This window comes from Salmo salar, chromosome 01, assembly GCF_965601325.2.
Source record: "Salmo salar chromosome 01, fSalSal1, whole genome shotgun sequence".
Classification (NCBI taxonomy): Eukaryota; Metazoa; Chordata; class Actinopteri; order Salmoniformes; family Salmonidae; genus Salmo; species Salmo salar.
In genome coordinates this window covers 132,338,885-132,358,651 of record NC_138291.1, presented here as the reverse complement: position 1 = coordinate 132,358,651, position 19,767 = coordinate 132,338,885, and the positions used below count along the sequence as shown (strand labels likewise).

The 19,767-nt window shown below is 43.4% G+C and overlaps 1 protein-coding gene across 1 annotated transcript in view; it reads left to right on the top strand.

Moving 5' to 3' along the window:
- col27a1a (collagen, type XXVII, alpha 1a) overlaps positions 1–19,767 on the top strand; it is a 365,335-nt gene that overhangs the window by 215,950 nt on the left and 129,618 nt on the right. Inside the window, exon 29 of the mRNA XM_045688056.2 lies at positions 18,721–18,774. Within this exon, the coding sequence (XP_045544012.1) occupies positions 18,721–18,774 (54 nt within the window). The remainder of the gene's footprint in view (positions 1–18,720; positions 18,775–19,767) is intronic.

Below are 19,767 nucleotides of genomic sequence, written 5' to 3'. Positions count from 1 at the left end.
GGACATTATGTTATACAATACATGCATGTTTTGTTTAATCAAGTTCATATTTATATCAAAAACCAGCTTTTTACATTAGCATGTGATGTTCAGAACTAGCAACTAGCATACACACCGTGAATTTACTTAATTACTCACGATTAACGTTCACAAAAAACATAACAATTATCTTAAGAATTATAGATACAGAACTCCTTTATGCAATCGCGGTGTCAGATTTTAAAATAGCTTTTCGGTTAAAGCACATTTTGCAATATTCTGAGTAGATAGCCCGGCCATCACGGCTAGCTAATTTGACACCCAGCAAGTTTGGCCCTCACCAAACTCAGATTTACTATAAGAAAAATTGGATTACCTTTGCTGTTCTTCATCAGAATGCACTCCCAGGACTTCTACTTCAACAACAAATGTTGTTTTGGTTCCAAATAATCCATAGTTATATTGAAATAGCTCCGTTTTGTTCGTGCGTTCAGGTAACTATCCGAAGGGTGACGCGCGGGCGCATTTCGTGACAAAAAAATATTCCATTACCGTACTTCGAAGCATGTCAAACGCTGTTTAAAATAATTTTTTATGCGATTTTTCTTGTAAAATAGCGATAATATTCCAACCGGGCGACGTTGTATTTGTTCAAAGACTGAAAGAACAAAACAGAGAATTCTCATGAATGCGCATCTCCAGTGTCACTGTCCCCAGGCAGGCCAGTAAGAAACAGAGCTGCTGTACTTAGCCCAGAGACTGCAGAGCTCTCATTCCACTTTCTGGCGCCTTCTGAGAGCCAATGGAAGCCTTAGAAAATGTCACGTTACAGCAGAGATGCTGTATTTTTGATAGAGATAACCTAGAAGGACAACAAATTGTCAAACAGGGCACTTCCTGCATGGAATCTTCTCAGGTTTTGGCTTGCCATATGAGTTATGTTATACTCACAGACACCATTCAAACAGTTTTAGAAACTTTAGAGTGTTTTCTATCCAAATCTACTAATTATATGCATATTCTAGTTTCTGGGCAGGAGTAGTAACCAGATCGGGTACGTTTTTTATCCGGTCGTGCAAATACTGCCCCCTAGCCCCAACAGGTTAAGCATGTCCTGAAATGGCATGTCCTGAAATAGTTAAACAATGCCCACCAGGTGTATGTTGTGGCGGCATTGACGTCCTTCTTGGACCTCACATTTTTCTTTAAGCACTTTAACATCAGATGGGAGCGTATTCACTGTGGCCTGAAGGGTGGTTATGTCATCACTGTAAGACACAGCAGAGCACTCTAGTTCAAGAATGGTAGTGCCCTGTGTAGCCACTGTTGCCTGTAGTGCAGCTACAGATGATTTCAGTTCTTCCTTAATTAAGGACATTTCTGAACGGAGAGTTGTGGAGAGAGTGTCAATTTTCATGTCAAGTTTATCATATAGGTCTCTTTCGAGCCCATCCAAAGCTTCTGTGAACTTCCTCAAACTAAGGGCAGCGTCCTGGCCATCGCTGTCCTCCTCCCGCATTGGCGAGATGCTGGGCGGGGCTGCTCGCCCAGGCAAGCCTGGGGCTTTAACGGGGCATCCTTTCAGAGGGTCTCTTTTAGAGCGAGTGTCTCTTTTATCGACCATTTCTGAGATTTGTGGAACAGTGAAGAGTCAGATTATGTTTCGGAAATTAAGCTCAGCAATAGAAGTCAAGTTGTAGACTAGACTGAGGCTTAAAATAACAGAAATATGACCGTTTGCTCAATTAGCGGCTGTGCTAGCTTGCTGATGAAAGTTCCCTAGCTAAATGCGGGCTTCTTATGTCAAGTCACGCTTACATTGACTTTATCCCTTTTTTCACTGTTATGAAAAGAAAAGATATGAAAAACCTTGCTTTGCTTATTCTGCTGACCAAGGCAACTGAACTGTGGCAGGAGCAGAGAGATATGCCTGCCTCTCCAGTTGGATTTTCCTGAACGATTTACCAAGGCATTGCTGCGGCCTACATACTACGTATGTCAACAATACTTAGTAAGGCGAAATTAAACAATACATTAAACTGTGCTCTAAATTCAAGTTTGTCACCACTTTGGTGGAGCTCCGGGAAATGTGTGTTAGGTCATTCGTGCACCTGGAAATCCCTTATTTATTTCTGACACCTTGAAGCAGTTGTTGGTGAGTCTGTGACAATTATATAGTATATAGGTTGTGGATGGCAGGAACCTTGGCCCCAATGGTGTACTGGGCTGTACGCACTACACTCTGTAGTGCCTTGTAGTCGGATGCCGAGCAGTTGCCATACCAGGCTGTGATGCAACTGGTCAGGATGCTCTTGACGGTGCAGCTGTAGAACTTTTTGAGGATCTGGGGACACATGCCAAATCTTTTCAGTCTCCTGAGGGGGAAAGGAAAAGGCATTGTCGTGCCCTCTTCATGACTTTCTTGGTCTGTTTAGACCATGATAGTTTGTTGGTGATGTGGACACCAAGGAACTTGTAGGCTGTCTCATCATTGTCGGTGATCAGGCCTACCGCCATTGTGTCTTCAGCAAACTTAATGATGGTGTTGGAGTCGTGCTTGGCCACACAGTCGTGGGTGAACAGAGTACAGTAGGGGACTTAGAACACATCCATGAGGGGCACCTGTGTTGAGGATTAGCATGTGTTGTTGCCTATCCTTTCCACCTGGGGGCGGCCCGTCAGGAAGTCCAGGATCCAGTTGCAGAGGGAGGTGTTTAGTCCCAGGGTCCTTAGCTTAGTGATGAGCTTTGTGGGCACTCTGGAATTGATCTGAGCTGTAGTCAATGAACAGTATTCTCTCATAGGTGTTCCTTTTGTCCAGGTGGGAAAGAGCTGTGTGGAGTGCAACTGAGATTGTGGATCTGTTGTGGCGGTATGTGAATTGGAGTGGGTCTAGGGTTTCTGGGATGATGGTGTTAATGTGAGCCATGACCAGCCTTTCAAAGCACTTCAAGGCTACCGACGTAAGTGCTATGGGGCGGTAGTCACTTAGGCAGGTTACCTTTGCTTTCTTGGGCAAGGAGAGGTTGAAAATATCAGTAAGGACGCTTGTCAGCTGGTCCGCTCATGCTCGGAGTACACGTCCTGGTAGTCCGTCCGGCCCCGCTGCCTTGTGAATGTTGACCTGTTTAAAGGTCTTGCTCATATCGGCTACGGAGAGCGTCATCAAAGAGTTGTCCGGAACAGCTGGTGCTCTCGTGCATGCTTCAGTGTTGCTTGCCTCGAAGCGAGCATAAAAGGCTTTTAGCCCGTATAGGCAGCTCGCGGCTGGGTTTCCCTTTGTAGTCCGTAGTAGTTTGCAAGCCCTGCCACATCCGACGAGCATCAGAGCCGGTGTAGTAGAATTCAATCTTAGTCCTGTATTGATGTTTTGCCTGTTTGATGGTTTGTCTGAGGGCATAGTGGGATTTCTTAAGTGTCCGGATTACTTTCCCGCTCCTTGAAAGCGGCAGCTCTAGCCTTTAGCTTGGTGCGGATGTTGCCTGTAATCCATGGCTTCTGGTTGGGATATATATGTACGGTCACTGTGGGGACGACGTCGCTGATGCACTTATTGATGAAGCCGGCAACTGAGGTGGTATACTCCTCAATGCCATTGGATGAATCCCGGAACATATTCCAGTCTGTGCTAGCAAAACAGTGCTGTAGCATAGTATCTGCATCATCTGACCACTTCCATGTTGTGCAAGTCACTGGTACTTCCTGCTTTGATTTTTAGCTTGTAAGCAGGAATCAGGAGGATAGAATTATGGTCAGATTTTCCAAATGGAAGTAGAGGGAGAGCTTTGTACGCGTCTCTGTGTGTGGAGTAAAGGTGGTCTACAGTTTTTTTTTGCACGTGTGACATGCTGGTAGAAATGAGGTAAAGCGGATTAAAAACCCCGGCCACTAAGAGCGCTGCTTCTGGATGAGCATTTTCTTGTTTACTTATGGCCTTATACAGCTCGTTGAGTGCGGTCTTAGTGCCAGCGTCGGTTTGTGGTGGCAAATAGATGACTATGAAAAATATAGACACACTCTCTTGCTAGATAGTGTGGTCTACAGCTTATCATGAGGTACTCTACCTCAGGTGAGCAATACCTCAAGACTACCTTAATATTAGACATCGCGCACCAGCTGTTATTGACAAATAGACACACACACCCACCCCTCATCTTACTGGACGTAGCTGTTCTGTCCTGCCAATTTCACGGAAAACCCAGCCAACCAACTTTATATTATCTTAATGTTGTCATTCAGCCACGACTCAGTGAAACATAACAGTTTTTACAGTTTTTAATATCCCGTTGGTAGGATAGTCTCGAACGGAGCTCATCCAGTTTATTCTCCAGAGATTTCACTTTGGCCAATAGAACGGATGGTAGAGGCGGGTACCCACTCGCCAACAAATTCTCACAAGGTACCCCCTGTATTTCCTTATTTTTTCATGTGAATGATGGGGATTTGGGCCTTTTCTGGGAGCAGCATTAATCTTTGTCCAGTTCGAGGTGAGTAATCGCTGTTCTGATATCCAGAATCTCTTTTCGGTCATAAGAGACGGTATCATCAACATTGTTTACAAAATAACTTACAAACAATGCGAAAAAGCACACAAAATAGCACAAATCAATTCCCATATTATTGGTCACATACACATATTTAGCGGGTGTAGCAAAATGCTTGTGTTTCAAGCTCCAACAGTGTAGTAGTATCTAACAATTCACAACAATACACCAATCTAAAATTAAAAGAATGGAATTAAGGAATATAAAAATATTAGGATGAGCAATGTCGTAGTGGCATTGACTAAAATACAGTAGAATAGAATACAGTATATACATATGAGATGAGTAAAGCAGTATGTAAACATTTTTAAAGTGACTAGTGTTTCATTATTAAAGTGCCAGTGATTCCATGTTAATGTATATAGGGCAGCAGCCTCTAAGGTGCAGGGTTGAGTAACCAGGTGGTAGCCGGCTAGTAATGGTTAGGAGCCCGTAGGACGGCAGCCATCCCTTCTGGCACCATACAGTATAGGAGCTCAGGAGCAGAACAGATGTTGGTGTAGTTGTGCCAAAATATCTGTGAATGAGTCTGTGGCCACAGGTTCTGGGCCTGAACATGTAGTCTGAGCAGTAGCTGTAGGCAGGCATGTCTTCTTGACCTCAGTTCCCGACGGAACCTGAGCAGGGCATTTTCTGGTGGTTTTATCATGGAAATATGGTGAGTCACCAGGAGGTTTAGTTGGCTCTGGGCAGCAAACATTCAGCGCCTCGTTAACCAGTAAACTACCAGGGTAACCATCAACCCCCTTCTTCTCCATCTCTCTCTCTCTCTCTCTCTCTCTCTCTCTCTCTCTTTTCCTGTCTCTCCCTTCCAGTAACTGAGGGCTTAAACTTAACTGTTGCCATGATGTAGCGTGTCTGATGTTCAATGGTTTCTCAGGAATGGCCAACAAATCTTGAGCGAATAGCTTCCCTATTGAACGTCATGATATTATTTTGTGTTTATATCCCATTTGGGGGCTTATGAACAACAATGGCTTGTACTGTATGTATTGTGTGATAATTAGTTGTGTTTTCTGAACTTTCTGTGGCACACAGTAGTCTTGTTAACCCGACCCTACATTAGGTAGCAGCAGTGACTACCCAGCAAACCAAAATTGGTTCTGTTAAAGTTCCCAGAACATTCATTAGGTTGCGGCAAATGTTTTCATGATACAAAAACTGTCCAGTTGTGCTGATGATTATACATGTTTGTATAAAACAATACAGTCTTTGTTCACAGTCGCTGCTGTCCTTGTTTGTTCCAAAGGCTAGAACTGAGATGGAGAAACAATCTTTTTCCGCTAATGCCCCGTCATCCTGGAATGTGGGGACTTTGTGTCCTTGCCTGTTTTTAAGACTCTGATTTTTAAGACTCTGACCGTCAACACTGTTTGTGATAACTGCAGTTGTTTCTAATCTTCAGTTCTATCTGTAACTTGTGACACTTTGTCTTTTGTGTGTATTTATCTGTAATATTTTGCCTTCTTGCCAGGTCGCCCTCGCAAAATAGGTTTTTATCCTCAATGGGGTTTACCTGGTTAAATTAAGGTTAAATAAAAAATGATGTTGCAATAATGTTCCTAAAACACATTAATATATTATTTAGCAGGATACCTAATGAGAACTTTTGGGGTATGTTCTTTGGTGGTTGTTACAGATGTTGTGCACAACATTTTTGTGAATGTTACGAAATATTCCAATAATTAATACAAATAAAATAAATAAGCATTTTGTTATCATCTTAATGTTAGATAAAACCCTAACTAGAACTTAATATGAATCTTAGCTAAAGTTTTGGAATTGTTCCCAGTTCGCTGGCTAGGGTCTGGTTTCAATGATCGACTGTTTTGGCAACCTCAATAAGAAAATCTGAGGTGGGTCCTCTTCAGACATACAACTCTACCAACAAATCATGAGGGAGACATGCAAGAAAATCGCGATTTGAAATCAAAGTTTGCAGGCAAAAAAAAGGTAATTGCTGAAAACTATCCACCTGCGAAATGTACTCATTAAAAATAACCTCAGTGATCTCCATCTTGCTAGTTACTATTTTGCATTTTATTCAAGCGGATAAGGTAGTGACATAGTTCCTTAATGCCAAACTGAAATACTATTACGTACAGAGGTGTTAAGCCGGAACATTTGACAATTGTGGGAGGCAACTTGGATGTCTAGAAACATTAGGCACACAGGGGTGTTGGTTAAACCAAAACATGAAAATGTTTTGTGCATGGGTTGCCTATTTTCAAGCAGACATGCATACTTTATATACCACTGGTTTGGTATGGTTTTCCTATACAGTAGCTAGAAAGTGCAGCCTATGTACTATTTAGTAAGTTACTCAGGAATGTAATTCACTCAGGAATTTTTATGAGAGTTCATCTTATCCATCTCTGTGTGTAATGGGCTTATATATTTGCACTGGCCCAGAGTTGAGCTCCCACTGAGCACCCAGTCATATCCCACTCAAATTATATTCACACTGTCTGAGTCCTATGACTTACTATAATGCCCGCCTACCTCGCACCTCACGTCAAAATCATTGTAAAGTAACTTCATTGTAGACACTTTAGGATGATTTAGACATGAAGCAAAAAAATGCTAATATCAGGCAAAAGTTATCATTTGGAGATACTGTAGTCACCAGGTTAACAAAACCAAAGCATGAATTGCTGTCTTACCTAACCTTGCTGACAGGGTAAGGAAACCAAAATGTAATTTTGGAACTTGGATTAACTATCCCTTTCATTGCTGTACATCTATTGACAGATTTTTGGTTGATATTTTGTATGCCCAGCCTGGCCTTGATTTAAACATCCAAAGACGTTGATATTTGGTCTGGTCCCGGCCGGCCTTGATTTGTCCCCAAAATAGACATCTATGATTGGTTCAGATTTGGTAGGGTCTGGATCGGCCTTGATTTGGCCTAAAAATAGATGTCTATAATTGGCTCAGATTTGGTCCAGACATGCCCATAAATCTATGTCTGTGGAAGTTCAAATCAAGGCCATGGCGAACCAACCAATTTTGTCGTTGTTTGGGGGTGGAGCTCATTACAATAATACCCAGTGTGTTTTGCAAGTGTTCATTTTTACATTCACATTTTGGGCCTTTAGTGAATGCTCTTATCCAGAGTGATTTACAGTCAGTGAATTCAACTAAAGTAAATAAACAACCACATATGTGACATGCTTCATTATTATCAGTCGCATTGACCTCAACATACATGTTGAGCTCTATACATTTGTTAAAAGAGGAGATGCTAAGCTTCAAAACAATGTATAACTTCTGTATCAACTCTCCAAATTCAGCTCAGTATATAGCTACTTAAAACGGAGGTTTCAAGATTTATTAGTTGTATGTATGGCATACACATGGTATAAACCGTACAACAAAATGCCGACTTGCAGATTTATTCTCAACAATGCAACAACAATAAGAAAAGATAAGAATACGAACCAAGTAAATGGCTCAGTAGAAGGTAATACATTTTTTAGCATAAGTATAATATAGGAAGGCTTAGCCCCCTCAGTTGAAACTTGTGCCCCCTCAGTTTTAGATTAATGTTTTATACAAAAATAGCAAAAAAGTTAAAATGATTGAGTGACAGGTTGGCACAAAATATGTATCTCCGCTGCACTGTGTCAGCAAAATTGACAAAGCATGCCACATTGTGTGTAGGGGGCATCTTGTAAGCCACTGGGGCACAGAGTTTCCGTTAGCCGTTAATTGCCAGCTCTTGGCAAACAAAATAAATGAAAAGCTGATAAATAAAATTGTAACCGGGAAAAAATGTCCGGGGCTGCACTGCTGCTAAAGAGGGTGAGAGAGGAGTCTTGGCCTAGGCCAGGGGTTCCCAAACTTTTTCCCCTGGGCCCCCAAATCATGGGCTCGGGCCACCAACTGAAAAACGTAATGGCACCTATGTCTGGAGCCCTTCTACAAGGGGAATGCCCTCTATATGGAAATGTTGTAATATTGTAGTGGTAAAGATGAGAAGAATGTTGGTTCGCTTTAGTGTGTGGGTATTGTCCTTTGTGCTGATACAGTGCAGCGGAGATTGGCGTGAAATCTGTATCCTCAAAAGCTCTCAGAGTCTCGGCATTTAAACTTTGTTTATTGTGATATAGCGTGATATAAGCGTAGTTCAATATAATTCCAATGCAAGAACCCTCTCAGATTTCAACTGCCCCCTTAGTCACTTTATCCTGGCGCCAGGCCTGAGGTGGTCAGTCCAGTTCATTGTTCAGCAGTCTGATGGCTTGTAGATAGAAACTGTCTCTGAGCATGTTGGTATCAGACATAATGCTCCAATACTGTCTGTCTGATGGTAAGAGGGTGAACAGCTTGTGACTGGGGTGTGTGGGGTCCTTGATGATGCTGTGGGCCTTCCTTAGGCACCGTTTCAAGTAGATGTCCTGGATGGGTGGGAGCATGGTCCCAGTGATGTACCGGGCCATCTTCAGCACCCGCTGGAGGGCCTTGCGGTCGTGGACGGAGCAATTTCCATACCAGGCCTGGATGCAACCGGTCAGGACGTTCTCAGTATTTGGAGAGGAGCCCCGAAGTTTGTTGTCACTTTTCAGCGTGGCACTGTATGCATTCTGCACATCGCAACACAAAATGCCTTTTATGCTCGCTTTGAGGCAAGCGAGCATGAATGTGATAATACTCTCGGTAGCCGATGTGAGCAAGACCTTTAAACAGGTCAACATTCACAAAGCCCCGTGGTGAGACGGATTACCAGGATGTGCAATCAAAGCATGTGCGGACCAGCTGGCGTCTTCACTGATATTTTCAACCTCTCCCTGACCAAGTCTGTAATACCTACATGTTTCAAGCAGACCACCATAGTGCCTGTGCCCAAGGAAGCGAAGGTAACCTGCTAAATGATTACCGCCCCGTAGCATTCACGTTGGTAGCCATGAAGTGGTTTGAAAGGCTGGTCATGGCTCACATCAACAGCATCCTCCCGGATACCCTACATCTACTCAAATTTGCATACCACCCCAACATATCCACAGATGACGCAATCTCAATTGCACTCCACACTGCCCTTTCCCACCTGGACAAAAGGAACACCTATGTGAGAATGCTGTTTGTTGACTACAGCTCAGCGTTCAACACCATATTGCCCACAAAGCTCATCACTAAGCTAAGGACCCTGGGACTAAACACTTCCCTCTGTAACTGGATCCTGGACTTCCTGACGGGCCGCCCCCAGGTGGTAAGGGTATGCAACAACTCATCTGCCACACTGATTCTCAACATTTACATTTATGTCATTTAGCAGATGCTCTTATCCAGAGCGACTTACAAATTGGTGCATTCACCTTAAGATATCCAGTGGAACAACCACTTTACAATAGTAAATCTATATCTTTTTTGGGGGGGGTTAGAAGGATTACTATATCTTATCCCAGGTATTCCTTAAAGAGGTGGGGTTTCAGGTGTCTACGGAAGGTGGTGATTGACTCCGCTGTCCTGGCGTCGTGTGGGAGCTTGTTCCACCATTGGGGTGCCAGAGCAGCGAACAGTTTTGACTGGGCTGAGCGGGAACTGTGCTTCCGCAGAGGTAGGGGGGCCAGCAGGCCAGAGGTGGATGAACGCAGTGCCCTTGTTTGGGTGTAGGGCCTGATCAGAGCCTGAAGGTACGGAGGTGCCGTTCCCCTCACAGCTCCGTAGGCAAGCACCATGGTCTTGTAGCAGATGCGAGCTTCAACTGGAAGCCAGTGGAGTGTGCGGAGAAGCGGGGTGACGTGAGAGAACTTGGGAAGGTTGAACACCAGACGGGCTGCAGCGTTCTGGATGAGTTGTAGGGGTTTAAAGGCACAGGCAGGGAGCCCCGCCAACAGGGAGTTGCAGTAATCCAGACGGGAGATGACAAGTGCCTGGATTAGGACCTGCGCCGCTTCCTGTGTAAGGCAGGGTCGTAGTCTGCGAATGTTGTATAGCATGAACCTACAGGATCGGGTCACCGCCTTGATGTTGGCGGAGAACGACAGGGTGTTGTCCAGGGTCACGCCGAGGCTCTTAGCACTCTGGGAGGAGGACACAATGGAGTTGTCCACCGTGATGGCGAGATCATGGAAAGGGCAGTCCTTCCCCGGGAGGAAGAGCAGCTCCGTCTTGCCGAGGTTCAGCTTGAGGTGGTGATCCGTCATCCACACTGATATGTCTGCCAGACATGCAGAGATGCGATTCGCTACCTGGTTATCAGAAGGGGGAAAGGAGAAGATTAATTGTGTGTCGTCTGCGTAGCAATGATAGGAGAGACCATGTGAGGATATGACAGAGCCAAGTGACTTGGTGTATAGCGAGAATAGGAGAGGGCCTAGAACTGAGCCCTGGGGGACACCAGTGGTGAGAGCACGTGGTGCGGAGACGGATTCTCGCCACGCTACCTGGTAGGAGTGACCTGTCAGTTAGGACGCAATCCAAGAGTGAGCCGCGCCGGAGATACCCAACTCGGAGAGGGTGGAGAGGAGGATCTGATGGTTCACAGTTTCAAAGGCAGCAGATTGGTCTAGAAGGATGAGAGCAGAGGAGAGAGACTTAGCTTTAGCAGTGCGGAGAGCCTCAACACTGGGGCCCCTCAGGGGTGTGTATGTAGTCCCCTCCTGTACTCCCTGTTCACCCACGACTGCGTGGCCAAACACAACTCCAACTCCATCATTAAGTTTGCTGACGACACAACAGTGGTAGGCCTGATCACAGACAACGATGAGATAGCCTATAGGGAGGAGGTCAGAGAATTGGCAGTGTGGTGCCAGGACAACAATCTCTCCCTCAATGTGAGCAAGACAAAGGAGCTTATTGTGGACTACAGGAAAAGACGGGCCGAACAGTCCCCATTATTAATATCTATGGGGCTGTAGTGGAGCGGGTCGAGAGTTTCAAGTTCCTTGGCGTCCACATCACCAACGAACTATCATGGTCCAAACATACCAAGACAGTCGTGAAGAGGGCACAACAAAACCTTTTCCCCTTCAGGAGACTGAAAAGATTTGGCGTAGGTCCCCAGATCTTCAAAAAGTTATTCAGCTGCAACATCAAGAGCGTCCTGACCAGTTGCATCACCGCCTTGTATGGCAACTGCTCGGCATCTGACCATATAGCGCTACAGAGGGTAGTTCCTCCGGCCCAGTACATCACAGGGCCAAGCTTCCTGCCGTTCAGGACCTATATAATAGGCGGTGACAGAGGAAAGCCCTTAAAATTGTCAGAGACTCCAGTCACCAAAGTCATAGACTTTTTTTCTCTGCTACAGCACGGCAAGTGGTACCGGAGCGCCAAGTCTAGGACCAAAAGGCTCCAATTAATCAAATGGCCACCAGCACTATTTACATTGACCGTCCCCCCCCATTTTGTTTTGTACACTGTTGCTACTCGCTGTTCATTATCTATGCATAGTCACTTCACCCCTACCTACATGTACAAATTATCTCAACTAACCTGTACCTCCGCACATTGACTCGGTACCAGTACCCCCTGTATGTAGCATCGTTGTTGTTATAATATTTTATTTTGTTTATTTGGTAAATATTTTCTTAACTCTTCTTGAACTGCACTGTTGGTTAAGGGCTTGTATAAGTAAGCATTTCACGGTAAGGTCTACACTTGTTGTATTAAAACCTTATATGACAAATAAGGTTTCATTTGATTAGTTCCAGATCAAGCAACCATGCGACAACACTGCCCCTTAATAGTAACCTCGTCCCCAGGCTCGAATTGTTGGCGCATAGAGCCTGGTAACAGTGTGGGACTGTTGAAATTTAGGGGGTGTGGATTTACTGAGTGACATGCTAATCAATTCAAATTCTGAGCGAATCACACAATGAGGCATAGCTCTAAATTGAGTCGACATTTTCACAGTCCTAGATGGGACTTTGAAAATGCGAATCGTCAATAAAAATAAATGTTCTATTACATTAACCATATTATTTTTGGGAAGCCCAATTAATTCTGAGCTCAGTATATATCGTGTATATGTGAAAACAATTTCTAAGATGCGTACTTTCAGATATTTTAAACACGTTGCTTGTGCTTTGAAGTCCACAATGTAGGGGGAGGTTCTAAGGGACATGCTAGATGGTGATACACAGAGGTCAGCCAATTAAAACCAGCGGTTGTTTCGTCTGCTCATGCCATAGGCTTTCAGTCAAGTTCCATTGTGAGGCCCTGTGAAACCAGACGGTTTGACAGAGAGAGACGGCTGGTGGACAAGATTACACAGTATGTGGGTTTTCGTGTGAACATTACAAACAGCATAACAAATCCATCCCCTCCTGTATGTAGGTGGCAGAATAGATTGAGACATTAGCCAATTAAAACCAGCGGTTTTTGCCGCTCCTGCGATAGGCTTTTATTCAACTTGATTTAAGTTCCATTCTGAGGCCAAAAACAGCTGCCAGAAACCAGACGGTTCGATAGAGAGAGAGCCGGCTGGTGGACGAGATTACCATAAGAGCATTTGTGGATGGAGGGGTTGACAACTTGCAATGTGTCGTGTAAGCAGGATATCAATTTGTCTGATCCTGAACACAGTTTAATGAACCCTTCAAACATAGAAAGCCTGGCATGCTCTTATTTGCACATTTCTTAAAAATATATATGAAAGTTGTACTTTTCTCTCAGTTGTTCAAAAGGAGGCAAATGCCCCCTCTAGGTATAGAACCTGTGTGGAAAATATTCCAACCACTCCCCAGTGATCAAAAGCATTGTCCAAGTTGGAAAGCGCAAAGTAGGGGTTCCCAGCAGAGTCATCTTTTCAACATCCATTAACTGAACATGACTTCAACATCAGACAAAGACGTCTTTTCAATTTCATTCTGCTCACTGGGTAGTGTCACTTAGCAGGCAGCTCTCTGCAGTGTGTTGAGAGGAGACCCCACACACAGGTGCAGATGCACAGAATATGTAACTGGGCTGAGTACAGTCAACTTCACACTGTCTCTCTCATTTATTATCAATGCAGAATGGCTGCAGTTTGTCCAGGGACGATGTCTCTCTGGAGCTCGATTGTCTTTGACAGTTGTTCTGAAGTAACCCAACAGTCGCACTGTTCTGTCTGTGTGTGTGTGTAGCTAGTATTGTGTTAATCATAGTAAGGAGGGACAGCCAACAAGATTAAGAACTGCTGATACATTGTTAGCCCTCATTCGCGCACACACACACACACACACACACACACACACACACACACACACACACACACACACACACACACACACACACACACACACACAGAACACTTGGGTCTATATAGACTCTCATTGACTGTGATTTGTAGTGGATTCAACGTTATTCATGAAAATGATAATGACTTTAATCAACAACACTGAGTAAGTTCATGTTTAAGTTTTTATTCAGCACCCTTCAACACTTTTTTCAACACTTTTATAAGCCATGAAATGCATGTTCTCCCTACTTCCACTCACGCTACAACCAGCACTGAGTATAGCAAAGTGATCTGATAAGCTTGCGTTGTTATTATTAGCGGCTTGTGTCTTTTTTAATATCAAGACCTCATCACTCATCCCTCCCTGCCCTCAGTCTGACAATCAGATGCAGGCCATCAGCCCCCCCCCCCCCCCCCCCAAAAAGCAAATTATTATGCTCACTCTGCTGTGCCTCACAAATAATACAACAGATACAATCGATTACCGGTGTGATCATATACCTAAACATTTTTTTTACATAATTTCAAAATGGTCAGAGAAGAACAGGGCATTTCAAGCATAGCAAATATTTAGTGATAATGTATTGGGCCTATAATCTACTGCACAAACCTCATTGTTACAAAACTGTTTTTAATTGGTTAGTGAGTACATTTACATGCACAGTACTAATTCTATGTTAACTGATTATGGCAGTAGGCAGATTTTGTGATAGTCATGTAAACATCTTACTCTGCTTATCTTAATCGGTAGTAAAAAATCGAAGTAAGCATATGCTGATTAAAACACCTGGGTTTCTGAGCAATCTTTCTAATCATTAGGACATATAAACACCTTAATCGGCATTCCAGCGGTGTATTTGATCTGGGCATGTGCTAGCACCAAGCCTCCCTTTTTAGCGTGAGTGAAGTGAGTTCGGAACAACTGAATGTATGCATTTTAGAGGTAATTTTCACATACAAACTTTATATGTCCAAACTCAGAATCAAATATGCTTACCAAAAATAACATGGTCGCAGTGGTGGAACGTTTATTTTGATTGGTGATTTACTTAATTTATCAGAGTGCCATCAGGTAACCTGATTTCAGATGTGTCCATGTAAACACGATTATTAGGGAAATCGTTCTTCTTGCAAAGCATGTAAACGTTTTAATCAAACTATTATATTAATCTGATTATCCACATAAATTGCATTATTGTGTGAATGTAACGGTATTCAATGTAGCATAGGTTTACGGTTATTAAGTTATGTTTTTTTAATTCAGTCGGGCTCTTGAGTGGTGCAGCGGTCTAAAGCACTGCATCTCAGTGCAAGATGTGTCACTACAGACCTTGGTTTGATTCCAAGCTGTATCACATTGGGCCATGATTGATTGGGAATCCCATAGGGCGGGGCACAATTGGCCCATCGTTGTCCGGGTTTGGCCGGGGTAGGCCGTCATTGTAAATAATAATTTGTTCTTAACTGACTTGCCTAGTTAAATAAAATGTATTATTACTTTTTTTTACAATCTGAGCAGCTTGCATTTGTACTTATCTTTTAGGGGTAAATCAGCTTTAATATTGCCGATAGATTGTGGGTTCTATCAATGCATAATTTTTAATCCCCGATATATACAGTGCATTCGGAAAGTATTTCAAACCCTTGACTTTTTGCACATTTTGTTACATTACAGCCTTATTCTAAAATGGATTAAATTGTTTGTTCCCTCATCAATCTACAAACAATACCCCATAATGACAAAGCAGGTTTTTATACATGTTTTCACATTTATATAAAAAAAAACCTGAAATATCACATTTACATGCACAGCTATTTTTAGGTCTCTCCAGACGTTCGATAGGGTTCAAGTTAAGGCTCTGGCTGAGCCGCTCAAGGACATTGAGTTGTCACGAAGCCACTCCTGCGTTGTCTTGGTTGTGTGCTTAGGGTCGTTGTTCTTCACCCCAGTCTGAGGTCCTGAGGTCTCTGGTGCAGGTTTTCATCAAGGATCTCTCTGTGCGTTGCTCCGTTCATCTTTCCTTCGATCCATACTAGTCTCCCAGTCCCTGCCACTGAATAACATCCCCACGGCATGATGCTGCCACCACCATGCTTCACCGTAGGGATGGTGCCAAGTTTCCTCCAGATATGACGTTTGCCATTCAGGCCAAAGTGTTCAATCTTGGTTTCATCAGACCAGAGAATGTTGTTTCTGAGTCCTTTAGGTGCCTTTTGGCAAACTCCAAGCGGGCTGTCATGTACCTTTTACTGAGGAGTGGCTTCCGTCTGGCCACTCTACCATAAAGGCCTGATTGGTGGAATGCTGCAGAGATGGTTGTCCTTCTGGAAGGTTATCCCATCTCTACAGAGGAACTCTGGAGCTCTGTCAGAGTGACCATCAGGTTTTTGGTCACCTCCCTGACCAAGGTCCTCTCCCCCGATTGTTCAGTTTGGGCGACCTCAATGCTTGGTGTTTGATCTGACATGCACTGTCAACTCTTGGACCTTATATAGACAGGTGTGTGTCTTTCCAAATCATGTCCAATCAATTGAATTTACCACAGGTGGACTCCAATCAAGTTGTAGAAACATCTCAAGGATGATCAATGGAAACAGGATGCACATGAGCTGAATTTGGAGTCTCATAGCAGTGGGTCTGAATACTTATGTAAATATGGTATTTATGTTTAATACATTTGCAAACCTTTCTAAAAACTTGTTTTTGCATTGTCATTGTGGGTTATTGTTTGTAGATTGAGTAAAAAAAATCTAATTTAATCCATTTTAGAATAAGGTTGTAACGTAACAAAATGTGGAAAAAGTAAAGGTCTCACTACTTTCCAAATGCAATGTATATATTTTCTTATTTTTTTTAATATATCTTCCTCCACCCAAAAATACAACATGCCTTGAAAGGCACAGGGACGAAGCCCAAAACAAACACATATACAAAAACACAAACATAAGAGCGAGGAAAAACCTCTAAATACACAGAACGAGACCCGTAATAACGAGTACACAATACATGCAGCACAAAAGCCGAAGCAACAAAGCATAGGTGCTCACAAGACCAACGGACATGGGAACAATAACCGACCAGATAATGGTGAATAGAGGGTACATATATACAATTACTAATCAGAGGAATGGGAACCTGGTGTGTGTAATGAAACAGTTCAGTGATGCCTAGAGGCTGGTGACGTAGACCTCCGGAGCTAGTACATGGAATGAGCAGCAGTACTGGGGTAATCTGTGACAGTACCCCTGCCGCGCTGCACTAGCAGCGGGACTACAAGGATGGGCCAGTTGCAGCTGCCGAAGATGCGGCGGCATCGGACGGACCAGTTGCAGCGGCGTCGGACAGGCCAGTTGCAGCTGCTGAAGTTGCGGTATCAGACGGACCAGTTGCGGCATCGTCGGACGGGCCAGTTGCGGCAGTGTCGGACAGGCCAGTTGCAGCTGCCGAAGTTGCGGTGGAAGAGGCGACTCCGGGTTGTTGGCCTTCTAGGCAGAGTTCCTCTGTTCAGTGTCTGTGTTCTTTTGCCCATTTTATTCTTATTGGCCAGTCTGAGAAATTGCTTTTTCTCTGCAACTCTGCCTAGAAGGCCAGCATCCCGGAGCATCCCGGAGTCACCTCTTCGCTGTTGACGTTGAGACTGGTGTTTAATGAAGCTTCCAGTTGAGGACTTGTGAGGCGTCAGTTTCTCAAACTAGACACTCTAATGTACTTGTCCTCTTGCTCAGTTGTGCACCGGGGCCTCCCACTCCACTTTCTATATTGGTTAGAGCCAGTTTGCGCTGTTCTGTGAAGGGAGTAGTACACAGAGTTGTACGAGTTCTTCAGTTTCTTGGCAATTTCTTGCATGGAATAGCCTTCATTTCGCATAACAAGAATAGACTGACGAGTTTCAGAAGAAAGTTCTTTGTTTCTGGCCATTTTGAGCCTGTAATCGAACCCGCTAATGCTACAGATACTCAACTAGTCTAAAGAAGGCAAGTTTTATTGCTTCTTTAATCAGAACAGTTTTCAGCTGTGCTAACATAATTGCAAAATAATTTTCTAATGATCAATTAGCCTTTTAAAATGATAAACTTGGATTGACTTACACAATGTGCCATTGGAACACAGCAGTGATGGTTGCTGATAATGGGCCTCTGTATGCCTATGTAGGTATTCTATTCAAAATCAGCCGTTTCCAGCAATTTTAGGTTATTTGAATGGACAAAAAATGTGCTTTTCTTTCAAAAACAAGGACATTTCTGTCACGCCTTTCTTCGTCGGAGGACGATATAGCGAAATCGTCGTCCGAAAAGGTGGACCAATATGCAGCAGAGTTGGTGTTCATTTTCTTCATTTATTAACAAACGTTGAACACGGAAAAACAAGAAAATAATAAGCACGACAAATGACAGTTTTGCAGGCTGACAAAAACACGCAATGCAAAAACAATCTCCCACAAATACAAGACAAACACACCCAACTAATATAGGACTTCCAGTCAAAGGCAACACCAAACAGCTGCCTTCAATTGGAAGTCCACCCCAATTAACTCAACATAGAAACACACTCACTAGACTACACATAGAAATACATAAACATAGACCATAACTCAAAACCCGGAAATAATAAATCAAACGCCCTCCTAACTAACACACCACCCCGAACCACATGAAACAAATACCCTCTGCCACGTCCTGACCAAACTACAATAACAATTAACCCTTATACTGGCCAGGACGTGACAATTTCTAAGTGACCCCAAACTTTTGAACGGTAGTGTATGTCTGCGGCAATTTAGTACATGGAAACCTTTCTGCCCGTTAAAATTGCAAATGCAAACAACAACCACAGAGGAAAATGTTTATTCCTTGCCGACAAAATACACCCTCACACTCACTTATTGATATACTTGGGGGTACACATATGTTTTTAAGGCAATGATGGCTTATATAAAATAAGAGTCTGTTGTGCTGTGCTATGTTGTCTGTCTGTCTGGCTGTGTTATAGGGACCTCTACTGGTCTATATTAATTAAACGCCTCTCTTTTTCAGGGTGCGAGAGGGCCCGACGGTCCAACGGGGAAGCTGGGGTTAGTGGGCATGAAGGTAAGACTCCTGCTTGGGTCAAAGGTCACAGCCCTGCAGGGTGTACGGGACTTCAGCTGTAACGCACACCCCCAAAAAAGACCAAGGTGCAGATACACATGGGGCCCACATAAAAAATACTACAGTTTACTGTCGATTACTATAGTATTTACTATAGAATTATATAGTAAACTGTTGTAAACTATAGTATACTGTATAATCCTATAATCCACACTGGAGTATTCCTTGATTGTGTAGTGCTGACTTAAGAATTTTGTAGTATACTGTAGAATACTACACTGAGTATACAAAACATGAACACCTGCTCTTTCCTTGACATAGACTGACCAGGTAAATCTAGGTGAATGCTATGATCCCCTATTGATGAATAGGGGATCATAGCACTTAAATCCACTTAAATCCACTTTAATCAGTGTAGATGAGACAAGAGGAGGAGACAGGTTAAAAAACCCTTTGTCTATGTCCTGTTAAAAGGAAGTTTATTCTGAAGTGTCTGTCCTACAGTATATATGAATGGTATAACAAAGATCAGGAAACATATTTATTTATTTTTTACCCCTTTTTGTGGCACTAAACAGTGTTCAGATACTGTATACTTTCATTCCTTTTTTCAACTGGTACCGGGGGACCATCATACGAGTCTTGTGAGGCCTGTGGGCATCCTACAGCAAAACAACTGACATGTACATGTTTGTGAGAATCTCACCTTTCTATGGAGGGGTCATGTGTACCCCAGACTGTTTGGACGCTACAGACAGAAGTTGGCAGATCGGCTGTACCGACTGCAGATGAGTCCCAAGACGCTTGTGGGGGTCGTAGAGCAAAACTGATAAAACCATAGCGTCCGTGAGAGTCATCTTTCCATAGAGGGGTCATAATAGTAGGCTACAGATGATTTTGTGAGAAGAAAAGATATGATCTCTAAACTGACAGATTTTTATGGAGGCTTTTTTATTATGGAGTATTTCTGTGGGTATTTACTGTAGTGTTTTT